Source organism: Marmota marmota, unplaced genomic scaffold (assembly GCF_001458135.2).
Source record: "Marmota marmota marmota unplaced genomic scaffold, marMar, whole genome shotgun sequence".
NCBI lineage: Eukaryota > Metazoa > Chordata > Mammalia > Rodentia > Sciuridae > Marmota > Marmota marmota.
This window is the reverse complement of record NW_025999982.1, coordinates 24,752,870-24,776,917: the sequence shown is the minus strand read 5'-3', so window position 1 is coordinate 24,776,917 and position 24,048 is coordinate 24,752,870. Positions and strand designations below refer to the sequence as shown.

Sequence of the window (24,048 nt, the reverse complement as noted above, 5' to 3'; positions counted from 1 at the left end):
ATTTATACTCTTTAGGTTATTTGCATCTATTATATTTGCATGACGGAAATAATATATAATGGAACTACCATGGAGCTCTTCCCAAATCCGTTTTCAATGACATCTTGATGAAATCAATTTTTATAAGAGTATTTACACTGCAATTGGCAAATATTAAAAGCCAGGTCTAGACCTTTTGTTTCATACATGGTTTGGACTTATGAAAGTTACAGAGAAATGTTATTTGTGCAGTTTGAACTTAAAATTGTGTTTCGTTTATAGCCTTTACATTGTAAGTAGAAAAAGTCAAGAAGATAATTTTCTAGTATGCGTGAACAACCATTCTCTGATTGAGAATAATTTATATCACAAACAAACAAGTTCTGACATATGTATTGGGGATTTCACTTTCACTTCACTTGTCAACATTAATGAACACATAAATTAACATTTGTTTCAGAACCATACATGTTCATCAATAACATGGGCATCTTCTTTGCTTAATTAGAGTGTAACCAAGTATTTGTGTATAACATATTATTATGACAATACAGTTATATAACAGAGAATTTTTCAATAATTAATAAGTCACACTGAAATTATATGTGGATAGGATTTATAATAAATTCAAATGTTTTATTTGTAATTTGTGGGCTTTATGACAGTAAAATTTATAATGTATTTATGTATATATGTGCACGTGCACATGCACACACACACACATACGCATACATATGCACACATACAATCTTTGAAGAGTTCATTTTAAGCATTTGCCAGATCACCACTGAATAAGAACATTTTAAAGGAAGGATTTATGTCTTGGTCTTCTTTATATCTATTGCCTAGATAATAGTTAATTAAGTCTGATGAATTACTATTGTTTTAAGTTTATGTGTAAAGGTAGTATTATTTAGATTTGACAACCCAAAATTGGTATAGAATTTTATTCAAGAATGATTGTTTATGTCAAAATAACCTCCTTAACTTAAAAAATTAGTACACGTATTAGAGAAGCACTTTCCAAAGTATGTTTGGAAAAGGCTGACGTTATACAGCTGTGGGTTAGTAGTAATACATTTCTGTCTTATATGCGGCTTTTGCACAATACTCAGATGTATGAAGCGATCTATAATTCATAGGAACCTACAAAGCAATTGTCTTCTTTCATTATGGCTCAGGCCTTCAATTTAGTCATGTACTTCATACTGTACCTAAGTGAGTTCTGGAGGACTTATAAAGATTCAGAAAAAGACCAAGATGTTATAAGGATTTTATAAGAAACTTTTAAAAAAGTTTTTGTTCAAAAAGCAGAAAACTAATTTGGTGTCAACATACCTTATATATAAACAGAAATATGAAAAAAATTGTGGTGTATGTTAAGAATTGTAATACAAAAAAATAGTACATGTATAATGGCAAAAAAAAAAAAAAGCAGAGAACTGAGTTTATAACTCAAAACATATGAAGAAGTCCTAGAGAAAACAGATACATTTATGACCAGCTTCCAGAAAGGAATGAATCTTATCTCCTTGGGTATTTCTTTTTATAAGAAATACTAACTCATCTCTCTACAACAAGAAGAAAATAAATTTAAACATGTTAGTTGATAAAGTAGGCTTTTCTTTTATTGGAACATCAGATGCATTCTTCCTACTTTTTACATTTTAGCAAAATCTACTTTGAGACTCTGATAACTTAAGTACTAGATTAGCATCTAAAGTAGTCTTAATTTTTTAATAATAATAAACTAACAGGCCCCGCCATATTAAGAGTAAATTTTTTTGAAGGAAACAGTAGAAATAATGAAGTAAGAATGGGGAAAAAAATGTTTGTTATAGAATTTTTGATTCTCTCATAATTTTATTTCTCAATTGAATATACACATTGAGTTTGAATCCCTTGCAGATTGTGACTGGCTTTTAGGAAGCATAATATTTCAGTAATTTATTTATCTTAAAACTTCACCAGCACTACCCATATTTTTATTTTTCTTAAGAAAATCAACATGGCCTCTAAGAACTTTAGTTTCATCTTTCCTAGAACTTTATTGGCCTTAAAAAAAAAAATCGTACTCTGTAAAACATACTATGTGCTATCTTTATTCTTCCCTAATTCTTAAGAGTTTCAAGATTCTTTGGGAAGTCCCCCAAGCTCTGCTGATCTTGTAACTTTTAATAGGTACATGAGGATGCTCACTGTTACTTCTCAAATGGACCTGCTAGATCTCTGGTCAGTTGACATTACTCTTTCCTGATTCTCAGTGTGCTTCCTTTTGCTCTGGGACTTTACTGCCAGTGTATTGTCTATAGGCTTAGAAAATCAAAAAGAAGCTCATGTTTTCACAAAATGTTTGCAGAACCCCAGTCTAATTGCTCCATTTGATTTTTGTTGGTACAGACCTTCCTTTTAATATTTCTTCACATATGAGTCTCCTGGTTTTCCTTTTGGTTTTTGTTACATTGCTAAACTTCAAACTTCCTAGAGCAATACCTAGCATGCAATGGATTCTCGACAAATGTTTATAGAATGAAAGAATGAACCAAAACTGAACCAGATAGTTATTCACTGGTCCAAATTCTCAAGAAAGGCCCAGTTCTTGATATAATTTCAGAATAGATCAGAATTTTATGATCCTCTTCCTTCTTTCTAAATTTTAGTACACATTTGCCTGCTCTCAAGAGTTCCATGTGGTCTCTAAAGTGTCTATAATGTTGTTCTTCAAAGCCACTTCTTTCACCATGATGGTAAATAGTTATTGAGCAATCACTGAATGGTCTGTGTGTGTGTGTGTGTGTGTGTACATGCACTTTAGAGTTACCTATAGTTAAATTTCTATAAAAAAATTATAAGGTAGTTGATATCTTTCCCATTTTACAAATGAAGAAATTGAGGTTTAGAAAGACTGAAACCTTGGCCAAGCTTCCACATTGGGGAATCTCATTAGGAATGGAATCCAGGTAGAATAAAGCCAGAGTTGATGTCTTCACAGCTATGCTATCATCTCTGCCTGCCTTAGGTTCCAGAACATTCTTCTCTTACTTTTTCAGAAAGCTACCTGCTTATTACTCTCTTGGAGTACCATAAGAAAAACCATCTGATTTATACAAGGAGAATTTTTTATTCATGAATAATTTATTGTTCTGTTTTCAGGATGAAGTGTTGGCACCCTAAACATTATGATCCTTTTTGTTTTGTGACTGTGGTCTATTGATGGTTCACTGTTTTGTAGTACTATGCATTTTAAACACTTCCATATATACAAATAAATTTATAAATATTTATGTATGTGAATATTTTTATTTAAAAGATGACTTAAAATTATATCGAGTATTAGAGAACAAAAATAAATGATATGCATGTATTCATATTTATTTTCTCTTTTATAGTAACTACAATTATTTGGGACCATTGCACTATACACTTTATGAAAACTGGGGATTAATAGGGAAATTTTCTATCTATTTTATGGATTTCCAATGTACTTCTTAAAAAAAGTAATATTGTAAGTGGGGAAGTAAAATGTAATAATTTCCCCAGATCCATTGATAAATCTATTTTTGGTAAGTATATTTATCATTTGAAATATTGTTCTTTTAGTGGTGATTGATTTGAGTCAAATTTATATCTACCTTGGAAGAGATAGTTTTAGTTTTCTTGCTTAAACTAACACCTCAATGTATATTTATTAAATAACTACTTTATGGAATGCACTATGCTAATCACCAAAAGACATGAAAGAAATGTTTAACTATCACATTATCCTTTTTAAGAACTTAAATTCTAAAATGAGGGAAAACTTTGGAAAAATAAGTACAGTATTATCTTAGACATTTTATGTACCAGGGAGAGAAAACAACAGGATATTGGAATTGAGAGGACTCACATTCATCATATGCTCTGTAAGGGGAGGAAAAGCTTCCTAAAGATTGCCTCATATAAAATTATTTTGAAGATCAGTAGCATTTCAACAATAGAAATGAGGGAAAGATAGGAAAGTCGGGGAATCTGGAGCCCTGAAACACTTACCTGCCTTCACCCTGGCTCTTCTAGCTCCTTGCTATGAGATGTAAATAAAAAATAAATAAATAAAATGAAACAAAACAAATTAATACATCCTTACCTCCTATTAGAAGCCAGAACTCATGATTCCTTAATAAAAAGGAAAGATGTGTGAGGCCATAATTTTGCAATCTTGGTGGAAGACCAGGAGCCTAGACATTTTTGAAAAGAGGTTTGTGCCCTCTGAGGCACCTGTGGCAAGTACTACTGATCCCATAGTTGTGAGCAACCCAGGTAGATCCCCAGGGAGAGTGCTGGACTGTCCTTTTACAGCGCTAGGAAATTCCAACTGAGGTTGTTTCACCAGAGAGAGATGAGTCTTCGGGTTGAGAATAGAAAGCTTAAAGTGCACCTGGGATGAAGAAATCTTCTACTACTGTGTGTGTGTGTATGTGTGTGTGTGTGTGTGTGTAAGTGTGTGTGACTGAAGTTAAATATTTCATAGAATGGTTGGAAGAAGAACTTTAAGAATTCTCTCTAGGTAAAATAAAAAGGATGAGAGGTATCATATAGGACAAAAGATTAACATACCAATGTAGAAGATTCAGTCTTACTAGTACCCTAACTTATTGTGCCATTTTCTTTGTGTAGGTATAGACTTTGTAATACTTATGTCTGATTCCCTGGTTTTCCTTTTTGTTTTTATTGTTTTATTACTAAACTTCTAGCTCTTAGAGCAATACTTAGCATATAGTAGGCACTCAACAAATGTTTATTGAATGAATGAACATAAACTGAACCTGATTCCAAGTCCCTATTCCAAATTTTCAATAAGGAAGGAGGCCTAACTCTTGAAGGGGAGAAGACAAATGGTAAGACATCTCTCAGACATGAAGAATACAAACCTCTAAATTGAAAGAGCATATTGAGTATTCAGCATAAAGAATGAAAAAGAGTCACACATAGGCATGGCATTGTGAAATTTCAGAACATCATACATGATGGAGCGTTATTCTGTCATAAAGAAAGAAATTCTGTCATTTGCAGCAAAATGGATGGAACTAGAGGACATTATGCTAAATGAAAAGAGCCAGACACAGAAAAACAAGTACTGTGCTCTCTCTCCTATATGGAAGCTAAAATAAGTCTACTTGAATATAGCATAGTTATTAATAGTGGCTGAAAATATTAAAATAACTAGAAAATTCTTAAATGTTTGGAATAATTGTGAAACTTTGACTAGGGACTTCACATTATTATGTAATTATTATGATTTAGAAGCAGTAATGCTATAAATATTATATCACTTTATAAATATTATCATATTTTTATTTAAAAATAAGAATGCCCTATGTTTAGGAGATGCAAACTGAAATATTTAGAAATGTAACAAAATATCAAGAATTAATGAATCCAGAAGGATAAATCAATTTCCATTATACTCTTGTTAAACTTTTCTGTACTATTGGAATTTTTCACCTAGAAAATTTAAAAAAAAGCTGGGGTGGGGAGGAGAAATAGTATAAAGATAAACAAGAGGAAAATGGAGAAAATAAAAATATTTCTCGCCAATATACCTCTTAATAGAGGTTTCCCAAAAAGATGCTTCAACGAGAAATGAGAACAAGGAAAAGAGATCTTAGGAAAATCCCTCTACCTAGAAATTCATCAATCTGGACCACAGTGTAACGATTCTATTCTTTGGGAGGTAGTCTCCATGTAACCTACAAAGAAGTGATAGATTATCTGACATTTTTGAATATTTAGAAATAATATCTTTTGTTTGTTTCTGTTTTTATTTTCATATTAGGAATTTAACCTAGGGACACTTTGCTACTGAGGTATAAACCCAATCCTTTTTTTTAATTTTATTCTGAGACAGAGTCTCACTAAGCTCCTGAGGATCTCACTAAGTTGCTGAGGCTTGCCTGAAATTTGCCATCCCCTTTGCCTCAGCCCCTCTGCCTCAGCCCCTCTGCCTCAGCCCCCTCAAGTGACGGGGATTACAGGAATGTGCAACTGAGATGGGCAAAATATTGCCAACTTAATATGACTTTGGGGACAGTTAAAAGATAAATGATTCTAAATATGTCAACAACCAAGAAAATAATAAAATGAGCAACTACTAAATTTGAAAGAACTGAAAACACATATAATACAATTAAAATTATACTAATCAATTTTGATCATTAATGCATATTGTATATTATTACTTAACAAAAAAGATGTTGACTATTTAACAGCAATTATGATCAAAGGAAGACAGAAATGGAGAGAAATATGAAGAGGATTCTATGATAGAACTAAAACTGAACAACCTGAGTGGCAGGTCAATTAAAAAAAAAGACACTAAAATTCATAAATCAAGCAACACTAGCTATGTTGCTTAATCACAAATAAATACTAAATTAATAAATAAAACTACTAAAAGAAAACTGGTTGTTGAAGAATAAGAAAAATAGCTACTATTTTTTCAATATTAAATAATTGGTTTGTAAATCTTTTATAGATTATGTAATGCTTTCTACTTATCAAATATCTCTTAAAATACTATTCTAAAGGCAATGTTAGAATGCTTAAATATTTTTCAATTCAATAGGGAACCACGTTAGAAGGTTCAAAGATCAAATGGGGAAATTACCCCATATCCCAGAGCACAAATATGATGAAATGGAAATTACAAATAGAAAAACAAAAGACTGGAAGTCAGATTTAAAAGATCGCATGTATAAATAGTAGCATTATATAAAGGGCAAACCATATGGATGGAAAAGAATAAATAAAGAAATAAAATTTTTAAATTTCTTTAAAATAATAAAAATTAGTCTTCAGATTAAATTTGTTCAAAAGCTTTGGTTCACACAGATATTGAAATTTTTTCATCATGACAGTTTGTTTCAATTTCTATCACAGAACAAAAAGAGAGATTCCTAAGCTTCCAGACTGAAACGGAGATATGAAATGGTATGGTAGGGTGGAAATACATTCCAGGGAAAGAAATGTACCAGAAAAGATCCAGAGGCAGAAAAGCTGAAGATTTTTTTCCAGAACTAGGGAGTAATCAAGATGGATGGCTAGGGTTTAAAGTCAATGACCACAAAGGGAAATAAAACTAAATCACTCACAGAGTGATTGATAACTGGGAGTGTATAATTGCTAGCTTGCTTGCACATTCTGCAATGACAAATCTGCATTCACTTTATCAGCATAATTTAGTCAGGTAACCAAACTCACCACCCAGCATTATTTTATTTATGAGTTTTTTTTAAAACATAAAATTTGTGCAACAAATAAAAGATCTTTATATCACTCCAGCTTCTTTTCCTCTTTCTTCCTTTCTTTTATTCATTTTTGAATAATGAGTCCACCCTTTTTACTGAAAGTTAACTACAAATTAAGGATCTGGTTCTTTATATTTTCTGTCTTAATTATGATTATTATTAGGAGAAAAGAAAAGAAACCTCCCAGTGGGTTGCAACAAATACGTTAGCACCACTATCAGGCAATCACATAGATTGTTACTTTCTACCCATAATATTTTCAGAAGAAAAGTTATTTTGAATTTCTTCAATGGTCTTCATTAGTATTAATCAAAACTCTAAGGAAATCTTAGAGGGGATATTTCTACTTCTCTGATATGTTCAGCTTAATTAAAGAACATTAATATTTGACCCATGTAATATTATTCAAGGTTATGTGGGAATTGTTAATCAAGTAAAATGTGATGTGTGGTTACTAACCAAGCATAAAAACTAACCCAAGGTCACTTTGCATAAAATCTTATTAGCCAAAAGTAGATCCACGTTTTCAATTTGATTGCTAATAGGTATTTGTACCCCTTTCCTTCTAGGGGTATGATGATGGCTATGGGGGTGAATACGATGACCAGACCTATGAGGCTTATGATAACAGCTATGCCACTCAAACGCAAAGGTAAGGCATTCGCTGTCTAAATTACCACCCTTCTCAGGACTGTCTCTGATCCTACTATATTATTTCTTGAATCTGAATATGTTATATGAGCCTTTCAAGCAGTTGCTTTTCCTCTATTATCTTTCTATGTTGTTAAGTTGCTTACTAGACTGTGAGAGGTTAAAAAAAACAATAGTCTTACAACTACAGGCAATGAAATAGTAGTGTGTTATTTTAAGACTAGATGATTATCAGAACCAATTAATTCATTAAACAAGCCAGTATTTAACTAAATACTGTTTTTGTAGAGATTATGTTAGTGAACTTATAATTAAAATAACAAGGCACTTGTTCAGTGTGGCTTTTTTCCTCAAGTGCCATTTTCATTTGTAAAACAAAAGATAAGGAAATGTTATCTGTATTCTCAAAAGGGGAAAAAAATCTTAAAATATTAAATGAATGAAATAAAAGAAAAAAAACTCTTTCATCATAGATCGTTAATGATCACTGAATATATCTCTTTAGATTAACCAAAATTTGTGTTATCAATGAATTTTTATTTCTTACAATCAAATTCATTAAGGTATTATTAATATACAATAAAATTTACCCATATAGGGTATGGTTGTACAAGTTTGGCAAATGCAAACTACAGTATAATGACCACCAAAATTAAAACAGATCATTTTCATCACCTTAAGTTCCTTTATGAGATTTTATAACCAACTTCTCCCACATGCCTGGGTCCTGGAAGCAATAATGTGTTTTTTGTCACCATAGTTTTGCCCTTTCTAGGAAGTCATATAAGTAGAAGTAATTTGATATCCTTTTGAGTCTGGCTTCTTTATTTACCATAGTGCATTTGGTTTTTATTCATGTTGTATCAATATTTTACTCCTGTTTATTGCTGTACATTGTTTGTATTAGAGAAATCACAGTTTGTTTCTTCATTCACCAGTTAAAGGACATTTGAGTCATTTCTATTTGGGGGCAATTATTAATAAAATAAATATAGAACAAATGTAATTTTAGAAAATTCAATTACCAAAGTATTTTTCCTTAAAAAAATATGTGTCATAGCAAAGGGGTCATGTGATACTTAAGAGATTCTCTTTGTATCTGAGAGAAGCCAAGAGAACCAGTTGTTGCAAAATCTTTATGACATTAATCATTTGTCAACCAAGGTTGTTGGCAGTGAGACTTGAGTAGTAAGTCTCCTTGAGGACTTGCTAAGTAACATTTGGGTGTGGGAAGTTGACAAAGAAACAATGTTAAGGTTGTCCTGGTGTGGAAGTAATCTAGATTTACAGCAGAAGTTTGAATTTTGCGTGGCCTAAGGGATAGCATAGTGAAGGAGGTGGAGGGAAATTCTACTTAGAATATTGTGGGCAGTTAGGAATAGGATGAGTGTGAACAGATCTTGAAAGCCAAGTCTGAGTTAAGATATCACTATGGAAATGACCATCTTCAAACTGAGTAACTGGTTAATCTGTTACAGGTTTAAAGCCATCATGAGCCAAGTGTTTCTGCTATGGGTTATATATAATTGTTCCAATTACCTACTGGAACACAGCACAGTTATTTAGGATTTGGGAAACATTTGCATCACATCACACATACTCAACAGAGTGTTATATGCAATTTGGATACACATTTAGAACATTTACTAATATTGTCAATCAAATTCATTGTTGCACATTATAATTCATAAAAATAGCCATACTATAAGGTTCTGTAACTTGTTTCAGAAACCCTTTGGTACAAAATATAGCAATACACTTCAAATATACCTAAAATAGATTAAAATAATTCCTTCATGTAGCTCTATAGAGAGCTACATTTAGATCAAAGAGATTTGGGGATAATTTGCTAAAAATGAAATGTTTTCTAGTTCTTTCTTATGGTGAGATTTAAATGGGTTTAACTGACCCAAAAGATAAGGAAGAAGAAAAATATAGGATTAGGATAACTTACCACTGAACATTTGAGAAGTATATACTAGAATTATTGAACTCGCTTGTGTATTAAAAAGTAATAGCAATACAGAATAATCTTGGGAAGAAAATTTTTATCCTATTTTAATGAAGTGTATTTTACATGTAAAAGGACATTTTATTTGCTTCTGCTATCTTATCTTTTCCCTTTTGTGTCTACTGAATTTTCTGTGGTGAAATTCTTACCATCCTTGAGAGTTAGCTCAAAAGCCAACTCTCCCAAAGAATCTTTCCTCAATCCTTTATTTGGGAATAACCTGTTTCTACCTTGAATTCCAATAGTACCACATCTTCACTTTCCAAAGCACTATCTTTGACTGCCTTTCACTGGGATTACATGTGTCTATGTCCCTTATCACCTTTACTGCTTATAGAGAATCCATTTCTGATATGCCTTCATGTACTTCACAATACCAGGCTTTGGGTCTGTCATGTGGTATATAATGAATCGATGATTTGGGTCTGTTATGTGGTATATGCTGAATGTACATAAATGTCAGGCCTAATATGTTCTACACTGTGGGAATATAAAATAAGATCCTTATTCCTCAAAGAGAAAACCAAATTCAGTTAATGTATTATATTTAGTCAAATAGTACTATATTTTTGTCAAAATATGATGTGTTTCTCAGATAATAGTGTTAAACAGGAAGCAACAAAGAAATCATGTCGTGAAATTAATTGCAATGATATTAATGTCCTGGATTATAATAATTCTAAAATATCTATTTTTGTTCAAAATTATGTCCTCAATTCTAATATGGTATTTGGCACACTAGAAGTTCTTAATAAAAGCCTATAGAATAAATTGATAAAAAATAAATGAATTTATTAATGACTGAACTATTACTTTAGGAGTTAAGAATAATTTTAAAGTAACATTAATTTGTAATAGAAATGAGAAAACACTGTAGCTTTTATTATATAATTTATTAACTCCCTACCTTTAGATTATGTGTATTCGTGTAATGATGCCAGGAGTAGATAAGATTACAATTTAGTTACATAAGAACTTATTAAGCAATCATATGTGTCATATACCAACCATACAGTGATAATTCTTGGTCTTTATTTCAATATTTTTTAATATTCACTCTTACTAATTTGAGGAGTTGCTTGCAAATTGTGAATGTATTTGCATACACATACATGTGTTTATATATATATTTAAATAAACAAAGTCAAACAATTATACAATAATCGAATGTTAGGAATTAAAAGTAAGAGAAAGTTCATTTTCTATAAGAATCTGTCTAGAATTTTTTTTCAAATGATGTTTCTTTAGTTGGTCTTTGAAATATAAGTTTGGAAATGTTTTCTAAATAAATACAATAAAGAGAAACATATGAGCATAAAATTATCTGTCATTTGTAAACAACATGAATATTATTTTGGCATATGATAGAAATATTTGACTTTATTGTGGTCAAAATCAGAAGAAATGCTGATTTAGAATCTTTAAAAAATAATACAATATGTATGATATAACAGAACTGAGATAAAAGGTAAAATTACGTAGAGAAAACAGTCTTTAACTGACTAGTCAGCATAGGTGAACATGGAATTTGTGAAAATTTTAAAGTAGACCCTGGCAGGTTCCTAAATGGAATAATTATATCATCCTCAATCGAGATTGTGGGGGAAGTTCACAAGGTAACAATTCTGTGAAGGTTCAGCTGGAGTTCAGAAGCTATAACAACTTTAATTAATCCCCAATTGTTTTGTAAGACATCATTAATTCTGGAAATTTTCAAATGGATCAGAGAAGGTACTTTACTAAAGATAACTCAAGAGACAGTTTAACTGAATGACATATTAATGACTGGTAAAAATGAAAATATGAGGAATCTCCAACCATTTTTTTTTCTCTTCCTCTGTGCCTATCAGAAAAAGTAAAGAAATAGATTGATGAGTTGATTATGCAAGCTTCAAATTGCAGAGCTGCTATTGCTGTTTCCAGGGGACCTCACTTACTTCAAGTCTTTAGCTTGAGACAAGTTACGTCCTGTGATTAACACCTTTAATTGAACCAAACACATTCTGTTCATGTTCTCATCCCTCTCCCCTTTTATATGTACTTCTCAAAGATATTAATATTTCCAAAGAACAACCTTCTAAAATCATGTAATTTCACTTGATTTTGCTGACATTCCCATACCCAAATGTTCAGCAAGAATCTATACCAAATCTAGGGGAAAAAATAACTTTTATTTACATAAATATTAAGGGTAACATTACAAATGAAAGTTAAAAGAACATTTGTGATGTGAACAGGAATTTCATTTGGCTATAAAGTGTAAACAATTTATAATTTTCCAGTGAAAATGTATAACTGTACAATAGGCATATATCAAAATGCAAGCCTTTCCTTTCCTTGAAGTATGAATCCGGAGAGGAACTTGCACAATCTAGGAGAAAAAGCTGCCCCCTTGTGGATTAATGGAAGAATGTTCTAGGAAAGCAATTCTAACTCCTAAAGGCAGTAGTTGGGAAAGTTTTCAAAAATGAAGACCCTTTTTGAATACCCATAATTGTCAGGATCTACTCAGTAGGGGGAGAAGAACGAGACTCTTGAATTAGAATAATTTGAGAAGAGGTTAATAAGGGGATTATTTTCAGTGGCAGAGTAGCACAAAGGAGAGTGCAGTCCCACAGAGCTAATATTCCTGGGGTGAGTATTACCAAAAATAGGAATAGAGGCAGATAGAGAAAGCTGTAGGAAAGGCCACCTGACATGAGCTGAGACCTTTGATTCAGATGGTATCTACCGCCATCCCATAGAGAGGAAGCTCAGGTAGTTAATACCCCAAACTCACTCTCTTCCCTCCTTCTGGTTTCCTACCAGAAGGATGGACCCACAAGGAAGCAAAGGACGAGGGACTCAAGTGATAGAGCTGCCATTCATCTTTCCTTGAATGGAGAGCAGGCTAGAGGTAGAGGGAAGTGGAAGGAAAAAGGAGGAGACCTAGCACATGTAAAGTTTTTATCACATTTCAACAACTAGTAATTGTATGTTTCTGTCACTTTCTTAAAGATTTAAATAAATACATGAAATTGCTATGGAAACAGTTATTCTTTTAAGTGAGTATTCATTTCATATATGAGAAAGCATCTATATACTAAAGAAAAAAAAAATTAGTGAGGCCATACAGTGAACAGAAACATACAGTTGTTAGACAAATGGTTTCTCAGATCCCATGAACAATTTCTTAGCTTCTCAATGGTCAAAGCCCAATGGACAGGAACCATTGCTCAGAGTCTATTTGGAAACAATGGCTCATAATATATATCTAATAATAGTGCTAACTGCTATGCTAAGTGCTTGGGAGCACTGATATCATTGAAATAACATATAAGGCAGGACTTAAAATAATTCAAGATAATTCAAATAGTAAACATTGGATTCAAACCCACATCTACAAACTCTACAGCCTTAGACATAAAGACTAATAAATGGTACCTGAAAATATGAATCAGTTCATCAACTGAACAGAATTCTGTTATATACCTGACCAGGCCAGATAGAATACACCTTTAAAATAGTAAGAATATAAAAAGTTATTTGTATGCTTTCCAAAATGTTCTGACCAAAAGATACTTCTAAGCAAAAAAGAAATTATTAATTATTGAACTACTGCTTTTCAGCTATAAGTTTAATATGACCCTGCGTAATTGACACTGAGCCTACAGAAAAACTTCTAATGAAAAAAATTAAGTATGCAAAACTGCAATCACCCAGTATTTTTTTAAGTTTTATTTATTTATTTATTTATTTATGTATATATAAATAAATCCTTAGCAGAATGCATTACAATTCTTATTACATATATAGAGCACAATTTTTCATGTCTCTGGTTGTGAGCATAGTATATTCACACTAATTCATGTCTTTATACCTGTACTTTGGGTAATAATGATCATCACATTCAACCATCATTAATTACTCCATGGCCCCTCCCTTCCCTTCCAACCCCTCTGCCCTATCTAGAGTTCGTCTATTCCTCCCATGCTCCCTCTCCCTATCCCACTATGAATCAGCCTCCTTATATCAAAGAAAACATTCAGCATTTGATTTTGGGGGATTGGCTAACTTCACTTAGCATTATCTTCTCTAACTTCATCCATTTATCTGCAAATGCCATGATTTTATTCTCCTTTCTTGCTGAGTAATATTCCATTGTGTATATGTGCCACATTTTTTAATCCATTCATCTATTTCTTCTCAGAAAAAGAAACAATCTGTGAGGTGAATAGAGAGCCTATGTCTTGGGAGCAAATCTTTACCCATCACACATTAGATAGAGCACTAATCACTGGGATATATAAAGAACTCAAAAAGCTAGACACCAGAAACAAATAACCCAATCAATGAATGTGCCAAGGATCTATAGAGACACTTCTCAAAAGATGATGTACAATCAATCAGCAAACACATGAAAAAATGTTCATCATCACTAGCAATTAGAGAAATGCAAGTCAAAACCACTCTTAAGATTTCATCTCACTCCCGTAAGAATGGCAGCTATTGTGCATACAAATAACAATAAGTGTTGGCGAGGATGTGGGGGAAAAGGTACACTCATACACTGCTGGTGGGATTGCAAATTGCTGCAACCAATATGGAAAGCAATGTGGAGATTTCTTGGAAAATTGGGAATGGAATCACCAAGTAATTTCATGCATAATATAATATTAAGTATATATATATAACTGATTTTATATAACTGATTTAAGTGGCTCTACTCCACTATAAAGTTACTTAGCCTCATATTATAATTTAATTCTCCTAATTCTCAATATATAGCCAATGATGAGATTGAATTTACAGAAAGTTATTGGACTTGAGATATTTTCCCATGGTTATTACACAATTCAGTTGTATTTTTATGCCCTCTGCCGATCTCTGCATGTATAAACAGTATGTTCCATACTGTTTGAATATATCTTCAGTGGAATGAAAATCTGCCTCTTGTTACTTTTTTGTTTCTTTTTTCTTTTTTTCTTTCTCTGTATTTGACATACATTTATTTTAGGTGCTTAGGATAGTCACTTTTTTTTTTTTTTGCTTCATTTTCTTTTTTTTTCTTTTTTTTTTATTGGTTGTTCAAAACATTATAAAGCTCTTGACATATCATATTTCATACATTAGATTCAAGTTGGTTATGAACTCCCAATTTTACCCCAAATACAGATTGCAGAATCACATCGGTTACACATCCACATTTTTACATAATGCCCTATTAGTAACTGTTGTATTCTGCTACCTTTCCTATCCTCTACCATCCCCCTCCCTCCCCTCCCATCTTCTCTCTCTACCCCATCCACTGTCACTTTTAGTTTTAAAAAGAAAATACTGTGTTTCTTTAAATTATTCTCTATGCATTCCTTGTAATTGTTGACTTTTTTTTATTAATTTAGGGTTAATTTCAATGACAACTAAACTCTTTGACCAAGTAAAATACTTTCATGAAACTCTAACAAGAACAGTTAGACAGACCATTTTCCCTAGCCATTTGAATGAGGAGCCTCCCAAGACAAACTAAGTATCCCAATTAGTAACTAAAACCTGATTCATCATTTATTGAGATCAAAACATGGCAGTATGCCACTTTTCCTGACCACATTAGTTCGAAACTGGAGACACTTTCAGCAGAAACAAGAAGGTAATAGACAAATCATGTACCATCAGAACTTCAGAAATGAGACACATGGAATCATCTTAAATGCTCAAAACACCTGGCCTGGTGAAAAAGCCCAGCATTAAAGCCAGATTAAGAACCTACGTGAAATTCTAGTTTTAGGATAGGTAAGGAAAAGCTTAGCCCCACCACAAATACATATAAATAAATAGAAGAAGCATTTAACATACAGTTGAACACATAATTAAGGGGTCAGTAATGTTCATGACTTCTTCATTATGAAGATATACAATGAGAAATGTTGGAGACAAACTGCAAAGTGTGCGCCCTATCTAAAGGAACTATATTTTGCTCAACTTCTGGTGTTGTGGCCATGTAGACTATATAAAAAGGGCTCTGTAGTAGTGCTAGTGTCCCCCACACCCCAAGGAAAGCTGGAAATCTAGGCTTCCCAGTTACTATTTCTACCCCACAACTACTAAACAACCATTTTATTATACTCAAAGATTTTATACATAAGAAATTTAAATGAGGCACAGCAGTGGGGCCTTGACTCTGTTCTGCTGTATCTGGAACCTCAACTGAGAAGGTCAAAGCCAAGAGTGACTCAGTGATTGGGGGCCGAAATCAGCTGTAGAGTCTGCTCAGATATTATATGTTTTAATCAGCTTTTTTCATCATTGCGATCAAAAGACATGACAAGAAAAATTTTAGAGAAGGAAATTTTTATTTGGTGCTCACAATTTTAGAGATTTCAGTACATAAACAGCAGATTCCATTGCTCCGGGCCAGAGGCAAGGAAGAAGATCTTGGCAGAAGAGTATGGCAGAGGAAAGCAGTTTAGGATATGGCAATCAGAAAGAAGAGAGAGCATTCCGCTTATCAGGGACAAAATAAAAACCCCAAAGGCACATCGCCAGTAACCTATCTTCTTCAACCACACCCTACCTGCCTGTAGTTACTACCCAGTTAATCCATATCAGTGGATTAATGCATTGATTAGGTTAAGGCTCTCATAACCCAATCACTTCACCTCTAAACTTGATTGCATTTTCTCACACCTCATCTAAACCATAACTTTATTCTATAAGTTGATGCTGCTGTCAGCTGGTACCCTGACTGGGTGGGACTACTCATAAAGCGCTCTTCATGTCACTTAGGCCTCATCACAGTGTGTCAGCTCAGGGTGCCAGATATGATATCCCAAACAACAAAGCAGAAGCTGATTTTCCTTTTAAAATGTAGTCTCATTCTATTGGTTACAAGCAAGTCACAAGTTCAGCCGGATTCAAAAGAAGCGCTGTTAGGCCTCACTGGTAAATGAGCAGCTGGCATGGTTCAATGATGGATGGCCATTTTAGGAAAGTATAACCTGCAATCTCAGTACAATATCCTGATTTTTATATGCTAGAGAGTAATCTAAAGAAGCTAAACACTTTGGAGATTAAACTAAACTTATCTATAGAAAATAATGGCCACTGTTTTTTGTTTTTGTTTTTGTTTTTTAAGTTCTGCTATCTACAAAATAATGTACATTGGGAATTCAGCAAACAGAAGCTGCTCTCAAGGACACAGTAATAAAGAATTCTTCAGCATGGCTATTTGAGTCCACTACATGGTCTATGAAGGATATCCTAAAATCCAGGAGACCATTGGTAAATAACTAGGGAAGAAAACAAATATGCAGGATGTGTTAAGTGCTAGTACAATCTAGAAGGATTGCTACAGAATATGAAAGAAAGTGGCAAGACATCTAAGCGGCAGATTGAGAGGCAGGACCAGAAGGTATTCAAAAAGAACTGATGTCAAGCTGGGATTTCATTGGAAGTACAGTTTAGCCAGGTAAGGACATCATCATATGCAAACATAAAGGAATAAGAATATGATTCATTGCTGAGGATCTGCATATACCTCAGGTGAATCAATTATAAGATATTTGGGAGTAGTAGGATATTTAGTTGAACTGCTAGGAAGAAAATAAGAAACTTTGGATTCAGCACTCAGGAATAAGAATCAGATTTGGATAGAGTTTTGAGGTTCTTTTCAAGGCTTAAAGTTATTAAAACCAAATCATCTTTGGATAAAATTACAAAAATCTTTTTTATTTGCTTGCTTGCAACAGGCCAATTTGGTACTATGATCTCAGTGGATTCTCCATCAGTTACTATTTTATACCTTTCTGAAACAATTTGTCTGTGTGTTTTCATTGCTTTCTGTGGTTTCTTAGTCAATTTGCATGTAAAAACAACAACCTCCAGGTCATGCTATTTTGCACATGCCTACTGGGAATTAGAGAATGAATGTAAATATAAATAATTTTATTTTATATATATTATGTGTGTGGGGGTGTGTGTGTGTGTATGTGTATTAATCTGAATGATGGCCAAAATGTAGAAGATGGGCCTTTGTGATTTTTAAATCATGGAGTTGGAAAAACAAAAATAAGATCTTGGGAGGACCCCAGAAAATGGAATAGAATTTGCCTGGAACGAATGTGATGAATGTGTAACAGAGTCGAAAAAAAAAAAAAGATACAGATACTATTTATTTTCCATAATTAGAATTTGCCATTATGACATTCTTAACATCTTCTTTTGCATATAGATTAAATTAATGCTTATTAAGTGTTTGCTATTTGCTAGGTGCTGGAATAGGATGGTGAACAAATACAGTAAATATAGTACATAGAAAGTACAGGTTCATAATCCTACAGTTACAATGCTGTGGACCAGATGTTTCATATTCAAAATTATTTGTTCTGTAGACAATCAATACAATGCATATGCTTTGTATTCTAGATTGCTTCCAATGTCATCTGGGCCAAAAATACGTATTAATTGTATTTAAATACATGAATAACTACACCAACTAAGATATAAGTAGGTATAAATAGCTTCTTATCACTTTAGGTTGGAACTTTGTTGCCTAACTATTCAGACCCTCAATTTAAGAAAAACTATTGTTCTCACAATGTTTGGATTTGGAATTGAAGGATAATCATTGTAAACTTTCATTACATAATATTCAATAAGATTGAATAATAGATGTGTACAGGAGGCAACAAAAGTCTGAAGAAAGAATGCTTGAGCATTTCTAAAGGTAGTTAGTCTCTAAAAATAACAATAGCAGCAATAACAATGCTGAGCATTTGCTATGTGCCAGATGCTTATATTAAGTAGTTTATAAACATTATCTAATGAGATGAATAGTTTTGTCTCCATGTTACAGATAAAGAACTAGGATTCCAAATGTTTACCATGCCCAGGACTTTGTAGCTTAACAAGAGTCCAAGCTTCGTACTGATTTCTCTCCTATTTCAAAGAGTAGAATCTTTGTGTTAATGCCATATTGTTTTCCAAATACTGCAATCTGTTTTTAAAACACCTAAGTTTATTAGGAAACTCTTGAACTGAAGTACACTACTCTCCTCTAATCTCTATATACACTGGTCTCCAATATGCGTTGTGAAGCTTCACTTATGTGTATTTAGCTTACTTTTTCCTCCACATATCTGCCTTTATTAAGAAGATAATGCCCCTCTACCCATATCCAATAAAAAATGAGATATAGTATTCTCTACTACTGGTCTTCACCTCTCTCTGTATTGCTTGAGGGTTTTCAGTCCCTCTAAAATAAAGAGGCAGAGTATGTTTTTCTGACTCCTCAGTACCAGGTATCTTGCTTTGATTACAATAATCCCACCTCTAAATCTCAGCCTTACAAAGTCCCTTTTTTTCCCACTTGCCTTCTTGCTATTGCCATGAGAAGAGCTTCCTCAGGTACAGCCCAGATCTCAGGGAGTGCTAATCCTACTCCATCCACAGCTCACAGAGCCTTCAGCAAGCCCAACCTAGATCCAGCACCCTCTAGCCAAACAAAAAATAATCAGCTTAATAATTGCTTATTTTTGTATGATACTGATATTTTATTGTTTGTTTCCCAATTATTTTACCAGTAACCAACTGATATCCAGTGTAATGCTTACCTAGACATGGGTTTCTTCAACAGTTCTTATATATCATTATTGCCATTTCCCCAAGTCCCCTGATGGTCTCTTCTAAAAACATTCCAGTGGTCCAAGTGTCCATTTTAAAGTCTGGCACTGTGATCTTGAGATATATTACATCAGATTAGAGTTGATGTGCAAAGAAATGCCACTATTACATCCTATGTTTCTTGCTTCAAAGTCCTTCAACATAATCCTACTGTGGTTTTCTTAAGTGGCTATGTCACATTATTGGGTTTTATTGAACCTGTTTTCAACTGAAAACCAGGTTTTTTCTAAATGAAGTGCTGTCAAGCCAATTCTAACACCATCCTGCATCTTTGCCATTGATTTTTTTTTTAACCTAAGCTCAGAAATGTACATTTATCTCTGTGACATTTCACCTTGTTGTTTAAGTTTCTTATTGTTGGTTTTGAGCTACCTTGTTGAATACCAATTCTTAAAACAAGCATATTAGTTATACTCCCTAGAATATTGTATTTTTATTTTTTTTTGTTCAAGTACTTTTTCAAAAACATTTTTGGGAAAACAGAGTACCAAGAATAAAGTTTAATAGCAACCTTTAAATTGACATTGACCACTAATTAAAATTTCATAAGAAAAGTTGTAAACATAGTTATGAATCTACATGGTTGTACTATTAGGCAGTTTACAAGTTATTTACATAGAAATTATATAGTATTTTAAAACTACCCATTTCTTTATTCAACAGATATTCACTAAATGCTGAATGTCACTATTCTGGACCTATGTGTAGAAACAAGTCAAGCAGAGAAGATTTTGATTTATCAACACTTAGTGTAGGGTTTTTTTGTGGGTTTTTGTTTGTTTGGGTTTGGTTTGATCTTGTGTGTGTGCATGTGTATGAGGTGTGTGTGTATGAGGTGTGTGTGTGTGTGTGTGTGTGTGTGTGTTTTCCAAGTATGATTCAGGACTGCTGCACCAGAAACATGGCATATAAAATAAGAAATTTCTGGGCCCCCTGCTGACGGCACTTGAATCAGAACATGAAGAAAGGGGCTCAAGAATCTGCCTTTTGACACTATATTATTGTGATATTTAGGCATATAGATATTTTGCTAACCTGATACAATGACACTGGTTCTACGTGAGGATGTGAATAAAATTCTATTGAAGACAATTGGGAAGGGGTAATACCTTTTAGAAGAGGTTGGGTAAATCCTTAATGAGAAGCTCACCATTGAGCTGGATCCTGGGAGAATGGTGAATGCTTTCCTAGATGAAGTAATAGAGGAAGTACCCTCTAGACAGATTAGCCTGCTCAGAAGCATGGGGTCATGAATGGAGCCATTGAATGGGTAAGTCACTAACACAGGCCACAGTCCCATTTCTATATTCTAATCACCCATGCAGCCTAGCCCCTTAACACACACCACACCCAGACGTCTTGGGTGTGGTGTGTGTTAAGGGGCTAGGCTGGATGGGTGATTAGAATATTGGGTGTGGTGTGTGAATGATAAGTCACTAACACTAACACAGGCCACAGTCCCAGACATCTTGGGTGTGGTGTGTGTTAAGGGGCTAGGTTGGATGGGTGATTAGAATATAGAAATGGGACTGTGGCCTGTGTTAGTGACTTATCATTCACCATCTCAGAACTAGAGAAAAGGGAGATGTGAAAAAAATGATTATAATTTAGGTGAAAGCATGCCACAGTAGTGGTGCATGAGAACAAGGAGTTCTGATTTCCTTTCATTTTGTAGAAATTCAGCATCACTACTAATGCTCAGTAGCAAGCAGGCTTTATAACGCTTACTCATAAAACACCTAAAGCTTCCCTGGCTTCAGTCACATGCCACGAGTTCCTGGACGAATGTAGCCTTATTTCCTCACAGAAAACAAGTCTGTCAAAATAGAATCATTGTTATCAACATACATATTCTTTCCCAGATTCTATTATATTTTTTTTTAATTTCTAAAGTCTGATATTTGAAAATAATGTTTCAGTAACAAGTGGTTTGAATGTTATATTGCACAGGTAAGATTCCATTTGTGATCTGAATGTGGAGAAATATAAATCACACATGACCATAGTGCTGATTGCATCAATGAATTCAGACTCAGTGTCAACAAGATTAAAGTATTGAAAAAATTAGAAATCATATTAATATTTACAGTGCTGAAATTCTACTGATACTCATGAAATTATGACTCAACCAGAGAAATATGTGTATATAGTTAAAATTGTGTCCAAATCAAACTAGGGTTCAATAGCTTTTATGTATTTGTACCAAAAGCAAGCAACAGTTAATTTAATAATGTCATGTACCATTGAGTCTAATTAATCAGTGAGATGAAGTTTTTATTTATAGAAAATAATTGTTATGTTCTAATGCTAATATTACAAAACAGAAGATTAATGTTTTGTTATAAAAATTTCTCACCCCGAATTTATGTAATAAAGGGTCAAAGTATGCAGAAAACAAGCTAAGAAAATACATGATTAAAGACTGTCTATAAAGGGAGATTATTTGCAGAAATATATGTACAATGTTTAGTCCAGAAAACAAAAGCATACATAAATATATTTCTTTCTCCTTTGGAGCATGAGGCAATACTCTCAAAATATCCATTTTCTCTAAAGGGGATCATTGCAGAGCTGATCATCATTCTACCCTAGATGCCTTATATAGATCATCTATCTTGATCCTTAATCTATGAGCAGAACAAATATGTCACTTCCCTCATGAATAATCAGCCTATATTTCATCCTGTGAACATTAAATACCATCAGCTGAAACTTAAGAAGGCATGTATGGTTATTTAATTTAATTCAGAATATTTCAAGATGAAATTTTTCTCAGTAGGGCAACCTTTATGAATATGAAAAAGAGGAACTTTATGTCTATGCCTTCGTTCATCGGAGAATCACCTATTATTAACAGTTATTGAGTACCTGACATGAACTAGGCACTTATCATGGAGCTATCACAGGTTATCCTATTAATACTTGAGGTAGATAAAATTATTACCTATATTAAAGGTGAGGACACTGCAGCTCAGGGACATTAAATAATTTGCCCAAGATGTCACAATTATAAAACTAGAAAGTACCAACTCCCTATTTTAAGTTCAAATATCCTTTTTCTCTGTATTCTGTGTATCACTTTTAAAGAAATGTTGATTTTCCCTCAAATGGATCAAAGACTCACTATTCTCCACCCTTAAGACTATGGACTTTTCTTACCTCTTATCAGTTTTCTTTGGAAAGGAAGATTTACATCTTTGACTTTCTCAAAATAAGCTGGACAGGGGGCCAAGGTTGTGGCTCAGTAGTGGAGCACTTGCCTATCATGTGTGAGGCACTGATTCAATCCCCAGCACCACATAAAAAAATAATAATAATAAAATAAAGGTATTGTGTCTATCTACAACTAAAAATTTTTAAAAATAAGCTGGACAGGAAAACAACTGCCGGAGGTTACTGTTTTATCTATTTACCTATCTGCCTGCCTTTCTACCTACTTACCTATCTATGTTTAATATATTTAGTTCATTCGTTAGTTTTGAAAGATACAAATTTATGTTCTACCTCTTCACAAACAAGGCTGTTCTATACAGCAATGTTTTCTGTATAACACTGTTGGTTAAGTGCAATGAATAAGTAAGTTATACACTACAAAATTTTCAAAACTAATTTATGAAATCTTGATGGAATTTCAAAGATAATTTAGAAATGTAGAATCTAAGGCATTGATCTTTCTCTTGTTAGAGCTCTGTGAAAATCATGCTGGTTAGGCACAATGAAAGTTATTTGCATTTTGGCTGAAACACAAACACATAAAAAGACAATGTCTCACCTAATATATTTGAGTACACAAAATGATCAAATTTTGATTTTTCAAATAAAACTTTTAATAGAATTTTTAAAAATTAACTTCTTTTAACTATTTCTGAGCTTGAAATATCTTAAATAAAAGTTATACATAGTGTTTAGGGATTTGGATGGTTTATTTTCATACTAAGTTTTAATTTATTAATAGTGTAAATATAATGATAGTGAATTCTCAGCAAAACAAATGATCATATATGTAGGCAATTGTTTCTAATATCAGAAAGGATAACACATATGTATTAATTCTCTAGTTGACCTCAGAGTAAAGGCTAATTACTAAATGGAAAATTCTTAAATGAAAATGAAATGAACGTCTTCCTTCTTTAGTGGCTGTCCATCAAAGCATTTGGTCAGTATTTCTTGAGAATCTACTATTTGTCAAGCACTGGGATACTCCCTGAGAATATAGTGATATCCAAATAGCCTTGTCTCATGGAAATCATCTTTTATTGGGAAAACAGACTGGTAAATGACAGCACATATAGAGGTGAATTTGCAATAATGAAAGTGCTATTTATGGAGACAGCATGGTGGGGTTAGTGGGGATCTGAAAAAGCTATCTGGAAGTAGGGATCAGACAGTGTTAAGAATTATGTGTGCTTGGAGCAAGCCCTTGTTCTTCATGGTAGCTTTTTTTTTTTTTTTTTTTTTTTTTTTTTT

At 33.1% G+C, this 24,048-nt stretch overlaps 1 protein-coding gene across 18 annotated transcripts in view; it reads left to right on the top strand.

Annotated features, from left to right (window-relative positions):
* Positions 1–24,048, top strand: part of Khdrbs2 (KH RNA binding domain containing, signal transduction associated 2) — a 585,248-nt gene that overhangs the window by 477,976 nt on the left and 83,224 nt on the right. For all 18 annotated transcript variants that reach the window (XM_048805602.1, XM_048805589.1, XM_048805605.1 and 15 more), the window contains exon 7: positions 7,832–7,914. In XM_048805602.1, coding sequence (XP_048661559.1) covers positions 7,832–7,914 — 83 coding nt within the window. The remainder of the gene's footprint in view (positions 1–7,831; positions 7,915–24,048) is intronic.